This window comes from Chrysochloris asiatica, unplaced genomic scaffold, assembly GCF_000296735.1.
Source record: "Chrysochloris asiatica unplaced genomic scaffold, ChrAsi1.0 scaffold00084, whole genome shotgun sequence".
Lineage (NCBI taxonomy): Eukaryota > Metazoa > Chordata > Mammalia > Afrosoricida > Chrysochloridae > Chrysochloris > Chrysochloris asiatica.
The window spans coordinates 3,630,722-3,643,716 of record NW_006408602.1 but is presented as its reverse complement, the minus strand read 5'-3'; the positions used below and the strand labels follow the sequence as shown (position 1 = coordinate 3,643,716).

Below are 12,995 nucleotides of genomic sequence, written 5' to 3'. Positions count from 1 at the left end.
CAAAATGAATGTCAGCAGAGCCTCTGAAACTTGCTTATGAACATAAACCTGCTAAACCAAATGGAAGAAAGGAGGTAAAAGAGCTAAAGAAAAAATTTCAAAGGTTAGCTCAAGAAGACAAAGTCAAGTATTGTAACGAATTGTGCAAAGACCTACGGTTAGAAAACCAAAAAGGAAGAACACACTCAGCATTTCTCAAGTTGAAAGAAATGAAGAAAAAAATTTAAGCCTCAACTTGCAATACTGACGAATTCTATGGGTAAAATATTGAATGATACAGAAAGCATCAAAAGAAGATGGACGGAATACACAAAGCCATTGTATCAAAACCAAATGGTCTGTGCTCAACCATTTCAAGAGGTTAGCATATGGTCAAAAGTCAGTGATATTGAAGGAAGAAGTCTAATGTGCACCGAAGGCATTGCCAAAGTATAAGGCACCGGAAATTGTTGAAATCTTTCAGCAAACTGATGCAGTACTGGACATACTCACTTGTCTATGCCAAGAGGTGTGGAAGACAACTACCTGGCCAACTGACTGAAAAAAGAGAATCATATTTGTTCCCATTACAAAGAGAAGGTGGCACAATGCAGTGTGGAAAACACCAGACAGCATCATTAATATCACATGAAAGTAAAAATTTGGTAAAGGTAATACAGAAACAGCTGCAACTGTATGTTGACAGAGAATTTCCAGAGGTTCAAGCCGCATTCAGAAAATGATGTGGATATCATTGCTACATCAGATGAATCTTGTGAAAGCAGAGAATACCAGAAAGATGTATATCTGTGCTTTAATGACTATGCAAAAGTTTTTGATTGTTTGGATCATGACAAGCTACAGATAGCATTGCTCACAAGGAACCTGTATATAGAACAAGAGGCAGTTGTTTGAACAGAACAAGGGAACACTGTATGGTTTAAAATTAGAAAAGGTGTGCACTAGAGTTATATACGTTCATCAAACTTATTCAATATGTAAACTGAGCAAATAATCCAAGGAGCTGGATTATATGAAGAAAAACATCGCATCAGGATTGCAAGAAGACTCATTAACAATCTGCGATATGCAGATGATACAGTCTTACTTGCTGAAAATGAAGACTACAGCCTTGGCTATGGGTTGCACCTCAATGCAAATAAAACAAAAATCCTCACCACTTGACCTATAAACAACATCCCTATAAAAGGAAAAGACTGAAACTGTAGAAGACTTCATTTTGCTATGATCAACCATAAACACTCATGGGAAGCAGCAGTCTAGAAATCAAATGATGTACTGCATTAAGCAAATCGGCCGCACAAGACCTCTATAAAGTCTTCAAGAGCTAAAATGTCAGTTTGAAGACTAAGGTGTACTTGGGCCTAAGCTGTGATATTTTCAATAACCTCATATGCACGTGAAAGTTGGACAGCAAATAAAAAGACTGTAGAAGAATTAATGCACTTGAGTCATGATGTTCGAGGAGAATATAAAAAGTACCATCGACTGCCAAAAGAAAAAACCAATCTGTGTTGGAAAAAGTACATCCAGAATGTTCTTTGGAAGAAAAGATGGTCAGACTTTGTCTCCCATACTTCAGACATATTATCAGGAGGCACCAGTCCCTGGAGAAGGATATCATGTTTGGTAAAGTGGAGGGTCAGAGAAAAAGAGAAAGACCCCCAACGAGATGGACTGACACAGTAACAGCAGCAATGGGGTCAGACATAGCAATGACTCTGAGGTTGGCAAAGGACCAGACAGTGTATCATTCTGTTGTGCAAAGGGTTGCTATGAGTTGACACCAGCTCAATAGCACCTAACACTATATGTACACACACATACATATATATTACTTACTGTGGGCTAAAGAAGTAGCATTTAAGCTCTTTACAAATGTGTGTTACATGCTGTTAAGTGCCATGGAATCAGATTCGATTCTTAGCAACCCTGTACAGTTTCCACAAGAAACTGAGACTTCATTTCGCTAGGCTCAATCGTCAACACTCATGGAAGCAGCAGTCAAGAAAAATCAAATGGACGTATCGCATTAGGCAAATCTGCTGCACAAGATCTTTATAAAGTGTTGAAGAGCAAAGATGTCAGATTGAGGACTAAGGTGTACCTGACACAAACAGTGGTACTTTCAATAACCCCACACGCATGCGAAAGTTGGCCAGTGAATAAGGAAGACCATGGAAGAATTGATACTTTTTGAGTTATGGTGTTGGAGGAGAATATTGAAAGTGCCATGGGCTACCAAAAGAATCAACACATCTGTGTTGGAAGAAGTGCAGCCAGAATGCTCCTTGAAGGCCAGGATGGCCAAACTTCGTCTCTCATACTTCGGATATATTGTCAGAAGGGACCAGTCTCTGGAGAAGGATATCATGTTTGGTAAGGTGGAGGGTCAGAAAAAAAGAGGAACAACGCCAGTGAGATGGATTGGCCAAGTGGCAGCATCAACAGGCTGAAGTGTGGCAACAATTGTAAGGTTGGCCCAGGACTGGACAGTGTTTCGTTCTGTAGTGACAGGGTTGCAATGAGTCAGTATCAATTCAATGGCACCTATCAACAACAACAACAGTTTCCAAGGAGTAGCTGGTAGGTTTTTTAAAAACTACATATATGTATATAGGAAGTCCTGGTGTGGTACTATAGGATAAAGCGCTAGACCACAAGGTTGAGTCAGCTATTCAAAATCACCATTTGCTCCTCAGAATCCCTATATAGGGTCGCTAAGCATTGGAACTGCTACGACGACACTTTTACAAGCATACACACAACACATATGTATACACACACAGACACACACAGTTGTTAATTGTCTTTGAGTGATATCCAAGACATTTATATAATGATAGTATCAGTAAATTAGATAATAGACAAAAGGATATATAAAGTGTAATTATTTTAAGAAGATTCACTGACAAAGTTTTTCCTTTAAATCAGAATCACTACTATATACTTTCTTACCTTGCAGAGCGTGCAACTTGTGATCACTTGAGGAATTAAGAAATCTGTCCACAATCATAATTCTGTTCTGGAGGAGCTTTTCAATAAGTTCAAGTCCTTCGGGCCCCAGCAGTTCAAATAACTTAGAGACAGAAAAAATAAAAAACATACAACAAATAGTTACTTAAAAATTAAATTATGTCAAGTTATAAAAACTCTAATTAGCAGAGGTGTGAAACGAAACTGATGATACAAAAAAATTCAAGAAAAATGTAATTTAGGAGAGAAAGAAAACAATTCAGATTGCAAAGGATCTTTCCAGTTTATAAAAGGTGACATATTTTTACAACATGGTCCAACGTGGTCCAATTTCTATAACTAGTATATATAATTTATTTGTAAAACTAAATACTAAAATAACAAATCCTTATATACTTAGTTTCTAAAATTAATTTGCTTTTCAAAATAATATTCTTGATTTTTCAAATTTGACCCCAGAGTACTAAAGGGGGGTCTTCAAAAATTTGTGGAAAAATAGAATTAAAAGGTTAATAGGATTTTTCTATGAACCTTTTGAAGGTGCACATATTTTTCTGACCACTTACTATGAACCAACTATAGGGCACTTACCAACAACAGCTAGGTGACAGGTGCCATTTTATCTCAAACAATCTTTACAATGTTTTAGTGAATCATGTTGTTGTTGTTGTTGTTGTTAAGTGCTGCTGTCCATTCATTTCAACTCAGCAACCAGTATAGGGCTTCCAAGGTGCAACTGGTGAATTTGAACCACTGATCTTGCAGTTCAAACTGACCTTTCAGTCCAGTGCTTATCCTACAGTGCCACATCAGGCTCAGCGAATCATGATCACATGCTAAAATCATTACATGTATTGTAAATGCTTTCTAATATTGAAAACGGTGTTTTGAATGTTTTATGGCGCTTAATAAAAATTCTCTATGTACATTAAATGCGGCGAGCTTGTCAAAAATTAAGTCCACTCTATAGACAAAGAACGACTTTCAGGATTCAGAGTGGTTCAATCACATAACAACAGGCAGTCACTGGGTTAAGAACATCAGATTTATATACAACTTCTTGCCCAATAATTCAGGGCTTCAAACTGGTTCTATCACAGTCTATGAAACCAAACAGGAATAAATAGGACATGTTACAATTTGATGATTTGTCAAGGCAACTGGGATTAGAGAAATTACAGATAGAAACCCAGGAATGGGAGACTTGGAAGAGACATGGGAGCCCATTCAGGAGCCTGATGCATGAGACTGAATTACAGGCAGTCAACAGCCACACACATTAAATGTCACTCTCAGCAGAAAGCCATCTCTGAGCAGGGCACTGCCATCTTTAAAAGCTCACTTTAACATTATGCAAATTTGCCTTCATTTTGAAATGATCAAACAAAACCCTACTCCCAACAAATTTTACACCACAATCACTTTCACTTTTGTTAAGCAACTGAAACTCTTACAGCTTATTTCTACACTAACATTAAGACTAAATAAGAACTTTATGCGCCTGTTCTGACTGACCTACAAATTATTTAAAAAGTAGGCTGGATCAATACCATTATCCAGGGACTGCCTAGATACAAGAAATAACTGCTACAGGACAAAAAGAGCTAAAGTGAAAGGAAGAAATGGTAAAAGAGCTAAATGAAAAATTTCAAAGGGCAGCTCAAAAAGACAAAGTAAAGGTTGTAATGCAATGTGCAAAGACCTGGAGTAAGAAAAATCAAAAGGAAAAAATCCACTGAGCACTAAAGACCTGAAGATTCAAATCTTGACTTGAAATACTGAAGGATTCTATGAACAAATTATTGAACAATGCAGTAAGCATCAAAGATGGAAGGAACATATGAGTCACTGTACCAAAACTGGTCAACGTTCAATCATTTCAGGAGATAGCATATTATGAAGATCCTATGGCACTGAAGCTGCACTTACAGCCTAGGCTTTGGCCCCATAAACTGATGAAATACAAACTGAAACGTTTAAACAAATCGATGCAGTGGAGGAAGTACTCATTTGTGTATGCCAGGAAATCTGAAAGACAGTAACTTGTCATGCAACTGAAAAGAAATCTATACTTCTGCACATTTCAAAGAAAGGTAATCTAATAGAATGCAGAAATTACCTAACAATATCATTAATATCATAAGCAAGTAAAATTTTGCTAAATATTATTCAAAAACAACTACAACAGTACAACAGAAATTCAAGCCAAAGTCAGAAGATGTATCAGCTAGAGAGCCAGGCTGAAAGCACAGAATACCAGTAAGATGTCTAGTGTGTTTCATTCACTATGCAAAGACATTCAACTACATACATCAGAATATGAGTATTGTTGTTAAGGGCCATCAAGTCAGTTCCAACTCTGCGCAAGCCTATACAGGGTTACCAACGAGTGCTTACTGGTTTTGAACTGGCCACTTATGATTGGCAGTCAAGTGCTTCTCCTGCAGCGCCACACAAGGACTTAATTGAAAAATAAGAATTTTATTACATTTAATGAGGAACTTGTATATAGAACAAGATGGAGTCATTCTAATAGGGGATACAGTATAGTTTAAAATATGGAAAAATGTGTGTCAGATATATCTTTTCATCATACAGATTCAATCTGTATGCTGTGCAATTAATACGAGAAGCTGGACTACACGAAAAAGAATGTAACATCAGGCTTGGAAGAGGGCTCATTAGCAACCTGTAATATGTAAAAGTCACAATTTTGCTTGCTGAAAGCAAAGAAGACTTAAAGCACTTACTAATGAAGATCAAAGAGTACCACAAAAAATGAAGCAAAGGAAGACAGAAAAGCACAAGCATTATAAGGAACAAAGGTAGATACTATTATATACACACTCTTACAAAAACAATAATCTACAAGTGAATGCAAAGATAACTAAGCTGAATAGATGTGGGAAGGAGAAACAGACAGTTAAATGAATATATATTTTCAATGTGGCATGGGTACATTGAATGAATGAATGAATAAATAAATAAATATTGTAAATATTGTTAGCTGATAGTGCATGGAATGGATTGTATTCACTGCAATGATTTATGGAATATAAAACTCATGAGCTTCCTGCCCAAAGCAATCCACACATATAATGCAATCCCGATACAAACTCCAATGACATTTTTCAAAGAGATGAAAAAAACAATTACAAACTTTATATGGAAAGGAAAGAGATGCAAGGATAAGCAAAGCACTACTTAAGAAGAAGAATAAAGTTGGAAGCTTCTCACTCCCTGATTTCAAAATTTATTACACAGCTACAGTGGTCAAAACAGCTTGGTATTGGTACAATGAAAGATACATAGATCAATGGAACAGAATCAAGAATCCAGAAATTAACCCATCCACATACAGCAGTCTGATTGATTACCACAAGAACACGCAAGTTGTTCGCTGGAGAGAGATCAAGGTTAGCAGCCGGGTCCCCTCAGGGCAAACCCCCTTCCAACACTGACACTCAAGGGGAATACATGAGCAGGCATGTGGTCTTGCTGGTGACCACACTGTTCTACTGATAAGGGGAAGCGGGGGAAACAGCAATGAAGTTGTGAGCTGAGTCCGACTACGTTCAACCGATTTCTTGTTCACCTGGATTGAAACCTGGTTGACCAGCAGTATGACGAGACCTGGAGGCTCCAGGACCCAGGGACAGGGACAAGGTCACAGAGGATTAGAATGGAGACAGAAGTGTCCAGCTGATATGAAGTGAGGGGAGATGCACAAGAACATCCATACTTGCAAAGAGCACCCATTTGACTTGGCTTCAATAGCTGGATGATGAGAAGTCGACTAGAGGAAGAAAAAAGAAAAAAAAGAGTAATCTGCTACAATTTGATTAACTTGATCTATACTTATGGATGTAGTAGCTCAAAAGGAGTGAATCTTTACAGCGAAGCTCATTCCCACCCCCTCAGTACACAGGGTTGAGCAACTCAGACATTGGCTACCCAAAATGGGGGGGACTACAAAGGCATGAAGTGACTGGCTTATAGGCCTAGTTTCAGAGGATGCAGGGGAAGGTAGAATCTCCACTGAGTGGTTTCCAACCTGTTCAGACAGGGCAGATGAAAGAAAGCAGATGGGGATAAAACTCTTATGGTTCAATAGTGAATAACTGCCATCAGGACTAATTGCGAGCATTGCAATCAGTAGACGTTTTGTAACAAAAGGAGGGGAGTGGTTCATCTGGCAGTCCAGGACCAGAGGACCCTGGGACCATCAAGGAAGAAGAGCGGAGTGCCAGACTCTATCCAGACAAGCAGTGACACCAAAGATAAGAGGCACAGATAATGACATGGAGAGATGGAGCAGCTGGGGACACTAGACTCAGGGAGGGAGAGGGGCTGAGTCCTGACGGCAGGGGGCAGGCTTGCAGGGTATGTCTTTTAGTTGCTTGAATGGTTGTGTATCCTGAGTGCTTCGGTGTACATTAAAAAAAAAAAAAAAAAACTGAGGGAATGGAAGCAAATGCTGTTGAATGATGATGCATTGATGCATGGAGAGGATTGTAATAATTGCAGTGAAACAGAATATGATAAGATAAATGTAAAGCTGATGTTCTCCCATGTAAACTATCACCCAACTCACAATAAAAACTTAAAAAAAAAAAAAAAAAAAATCATGCCAGCAAAAGCTTTTTGGATTCCTCAATTATTTTAAAGAGTATCAAAAGATCCTTAAACCATCAATTTGATAACTAACACTACTATATACTATTTCTAAATGGTCATATCCTGCTTCCTTTATACTCATATTTTCATGGTTTTTTTATTATATGGTAAATTTAAAAGCAAGTAATACTCATGAAGGAAATGTGGTGGTTCTGTAGGATAAGCTCTGGACAGAGGACCACAAAGCCAATGGTTCAGGTCCACCTGCTGCTCCTGCTCCTTAGAAAAAAAGATGAGGCTTTCTTCTGTTCCTGCAAAGATTATAATCTCAGAAATCCTACACAGGGCCACTGTGAGTCAGAACTGACTCGAAGGCACATAACAACAACAATAACAACAATATGTATGAAGCATACCGGGATAAATTAGCAAGATAGCTCTGACCAAAGAAGACTAACTAGCTTAAGGTCCCAGTGGTTCTCAGCCCAACACAATTGCCTGGAGTGTTGACAAGAATAGTGTCCAAGCCAACCTGGATTCTATTCATGGCGTACCAATTGAAACTGTCAACTGTACTAACATACAACTTTGTTCACATTATATCACAGTTTGAAATCCTATCTGTCCATTACAGTCTATGAGAAAAAAATCTGAACTTCTGAGAACCCATTCATGACAACTTGTATTGTCTGGCCCCAAGGAACCTGTCTAGAATTACATTTTGGATTTCTCCAAATGACTAATCCTTACCACTAAATCACACAAGCCCATCTGCTATTCTGGGCAACAGCAAGCTCTTTAACATCCCCATGTGTCTGAGTGTGCTGCTACTGCAGTGCTGAATGCTCTTTCCAGTCTCCTCAGCCTGAAAACCTACCCTTGTCTTCAAAACCCATATAAGATAATAACTATTCTACAAGGTCTCCTCTGTCTTTATTTGGTGGCAAGTAGTACAGCATAAAGCTTTCCCATTATGCCATTTGATCCTTTGAGATATATTTATTTCTTGTTCTTCCAGAGTTAAAATAATGCAGGATAAATTATAAGTCCTAATCAAGATTATTATTAAAGACATGTTTCATTTAGTAACATGTTCTGTAATATTTTAACCCCCAAATATTGTCATTATTTTTCAAAGAGAATTATTAAAAGTACCAGTGTTATTTAATAGATTAAGCTGTAAGATAAGCACGAGATGGCTAATTGCAAGGTCAGTGGTTCAAACCTACTAGGTACTCCTCAGAAATCCTATGGAGGGTCACACCAAGGGTTGGAACCAACTTGATGGCACTTAACAACAATAGAAATGAAAGTAGTCCAGTGGCTCTGTAGGATAACTACTGAACTGCTAACCCCAAGGCTGGCAGTTTCAGCTCATCAGCCACTCCATGGGAGAAAGATGAAGCTTTCTGCTCCCACAAAAATTCACAAGTTTAACAACAGCACAACAGATGAAAGTAATAATTGTTTCTAATTATAATATGAAAAACAGGATTCTTAAATGGATTGCTATCTTGAAGGATACACAGGAATCTTGAGCCAGAAACTACTGGTTAAGTAAAGAGTCCTGGTGGGTTAAGTGTTAAGCTGCTAATCTTAAGGCTGATAGTTCAAACCCACCAGACAGGAGACAGATAAGGCTGTTTGTTCCCATAATGATTTATATTCTTGGAGAAACCCTATGAGTCAGAATCCACCATTCATTTGTTAGTTTGTCATATTGTGGTGGCTTGCATATTGCTGTAATTCTGGAACTATGCCATAGGTATCTTAAATACCAGCAGGATCACCCATGGTGGAGAGGTTTCAGCTGAGCTTCCAGACAAAGACAGTCTAAGAAGGAGAGACAGACTACTTCTGAATATTCATTCAGTGAAAACCAAAAGAAAAGCAGTGGAACACTATAAGCAACATAATATTGAATACTGGAAAAATATGAAGAACACCAGAATATTGCCAGGTATAGTGTCAGAAGATGAGCTCCTCGGGTTGAAAGGTACTCAAAACGCAACTGGGGGGAAGAAATGCCTCCTAAAAGCAGAGTTGACTGTGATGACACAAATGGAGTAAAGTCTTTGGGACCTTCATTTGCTGATGGGGCACAACTGAAAACGAAGAGAAGCAGCTGCAAACCTCCATTAATAAACAGAATATGGACTGTATGAAGAATTAATCTAGGAAAAATGTAAACTGTCAAAATTTAAACGGAAAATATAAACACTGATATCCCAGGCATTAGTGAGCAAAACTGGACTACTGTTGTCCATTTTGAATCTGACAATCACATGATTAGGTATGCGAAGAATGACGAATTAAAGAGGAATGTTGTTGCATTCATCATCAATAAGAGCTTATCAAGATTTGTCTTGAAGTACCACTGTCATTGATAGGATAATATCCATACCTCTACAAGGAATACCAGTTCATACCACAATTATTCAAATTTATGCACCAACGAATACAGCCAGTGATAAAGAAATTGAAGAATTCTACAAACTTCTTCAGTCTGAACTTGTTCAAATAGGCAATCAAGATGTATTGATAATTACTTGAGACTGGAATGTAAAAAGGAAGGGTCAATAGTTGGGAAACTTAACCAAAGAAGTAGAAACTATGCTGGAGATCGCATGATAGAATTTTGCAAGACCAATGACTTCTTCATTGCAGATATGATTCATAACGACATAAAAGAGAACTATATACATGGACCACACCAGACAGATACACAGAAATCAAATTGACTACATCTGTGGAAAGAGATGGTGGAAAAGTTCCATATCATCAGCCAAAACAAGGCCAGGGGCAGACTGGGGAACAGACCAATAGCTCATATGCAAGTTCAGACGGAAGCTGAAGAAACATAAAACAAGTCCACAAGAGTCAAAATCTGGCATTGAAAAAAGCCACCTAAATTTAAAGATCATCTGAAAACAGATTTGATGCATTACACTTTACCTAAAGACCCAAGACCAGAAGATTTGTGGGATGACATTAAGAACACCCACACTTACAGATACTAACCACTTGAACTGGCTTCAATGGCTGGATGATCAGAGCTCAACTAGAAGAAGAAAGAAGAGGAAAAAAAAGAGTAATCCACTACAATTTGATGAACTTGACCTATACCTATAGATGCAGTATCTCAAAAGAGGGAACAAATCTTTACAACAAGGATCATTTCCACCCCCTCAATACACAGGGCAGACAGGGATGGGCAACTTAGACATTGGCTATCCAAAATGGGTGGGGGGCTATAAAGGCAAGAAGTGACTGGCTTACAAGCTTTCAAGATGGAGCCTAGATCAAGAGGACATGGAGGAAGGTAGAATCTCGACTGAGTAGTATCCAATCTGTCTGGGTGGGACTGATGAAAGTAGTTGGGGGAACACTCATGTGGTACAATAGTGAATAATCACTATCAGGACTGACTGTGAGGGTTGGAAATGTATAGGTAGACATTTTGTAACAAAAGAAGGGGAGTGGTTGACTTTGCAGCCCATGAGCAGAGGTCCCTGGGGCCATCAAGGGAGAAGAGCGTAGTGTGGGACCCTACCCAGAGAAACAGTGATGCCAGAGATAGAGGCAGAGATGATGATGTGAAGAGATAAGAGACGTTGGGAACTCTAGACCCAGAGAGGGAGAGGGGATGTGTGCTGACGACGAAGGGGCAGGCTTGCGGGGTGTACCCTTTGGTTTGTTGATGATGCATGGAGGGGATTATAACCATGGCAATGTAATGATATACAACAGGATGAATGTAAAGCTAATGTTCTCCATGTAAACTCTCACATAATGCACAATAAAACAGTTAAAAAAAAAGAACACCATACAGGAAGAAAGCAAAAAATTACTGAGAAGATAAGAAAAAAGGAAAAGAGCAAAATGGATGTCAGAGGAGATTATGAAACTTGCTCTCCAGCACAGAGATGCTAAAGCAAATGGATGGAATGAGAAGGTAAAAAGAGCTGAACAGAAAATTTCAAAGGTCAGCTTGAGAAGACAAAGTCAAATATTATAACTAATTGTGCAAAACCCTGGAGCTACAAAAAAAAAAAAAAAAAGGAAAGGAAGAACACAGCATTTTTCAAGCAGAGAGAACTGAAGGAAAAATGCAAGCCTTGATTTCAAACACTGAAAGATCCTATGGGTAAAATATTGAATGATGCAGAAAGCATCAAAAGAAGATGGAAGGAATACACAGAGTCACTGTACCAAAAAGAAATGGTCGACGTTCAACCATTTTAAGAGGCAGCATATGATCAAGAGTCAATGTTACTAAAGAAAGAAGTCCAAGATGCATTGAAGGGAATGGCAAAGAACAAGGCACCAGGAATTGATGGAATACAAATTGAAATCTTCCAACAAACTGATGCGGTACTGGAGGCACTCACTTTTAACTGAAGATCAAAATACTATCAATGTCAAAGAAGGGAAAAATGTAGGAACAGAGATCCAGGTGGTAAGGAAGCCAGGTAGATTACAGTATACAACAGACTATCTTAAATGGAGAGAAAAGTTAATAGACTATAAGGTAACCCGCAAGAAAGTAAATACTTCACAACTTACCATGAAAATGAACTTCCAAGCAGAATAAGCAAACATGAAAAGTAAGGAAAAAATGACAAGAAATAGCACACACAAAAAAACAATCTCAGCACAAGAAGGCATGCAGAACAAAGGAACGAACAGCGTCTCCAACAATTAGAAACAGATCAACTGAGGGAACCTACAGTCACCAAAAGAAAAGAAATAATAAAGACAAGAGCAGAAATAAATGAATTGGAAAACAGAAAAACTATAGAAAGAATCAATAGAACAAAAAGCTGGTTCTTTGAAATGATTAATAAAATTGACAAATGATTGGTAAACCTAAGAAGAGAAAAGACAAATAACTTGCATTAGAAACCACATGGGGAGACATCACAATGGAAGCAAACGAAATCAAAAGGACAGTAACAGAATACTATGAACAGTGGTACTGAAACAAACTGAAAACTTAGAAGAGATGTATACACTTTTAGAAAAACAAGACCTACCTAAACTTATTCACAGTGAAGAAGAAAACCTGAACACACCCATAACAAAAGAAGAAATTGATCAGATCATCAAAAACTCCCAACCAAAAGACGTCCAGGCCCAAACGGCTTCACTGGTGAGTTCTACCAAACATTCAGGAAAAATATGTTACCAATTCAACTTAAATTATTCCAGAATATGAAGAGTACAAAAAAGTTCCTAATACTTTTAATGAAGCCAGCATAACCCTCATACCAAAACCAGGGAAGGACATTACTTACGAAAGAAAATTATAGTCCAATATTCCTCATGAACATAGATGTAAAAATTCTCAACAAAATCCTAGCCAACAGAATCCAGCAGCACATCAAAAAAATAATACATCA

The 12,995-nt window shown here is 38.1% G+C and overlaps 1 protein-coding gene across 1 annotated transcript in view; it reads right to left on the bottom strand.

Annotated features, from left to right (window-relative positions):
• The window catches only part of ASCC3 (activating signal cointegrator 1 complex subunit 3), a 476,917-nt gene that overhangs the window by 393,098 nt on the left and 70,824 nt on the right, over positions 1-12,995 (bottom strand). Inside the window, exon 4 of the mRNA XM_006865855.1 lies at positions 2,959-3,079. Within this exon, the coding sequence (XP_006865917.1) occupies positions 2,959-3,079 (121 nt within the window). The remainder of the gene's footprint in view (positions 1-2,958; positions 3,080-12,995) is intronic.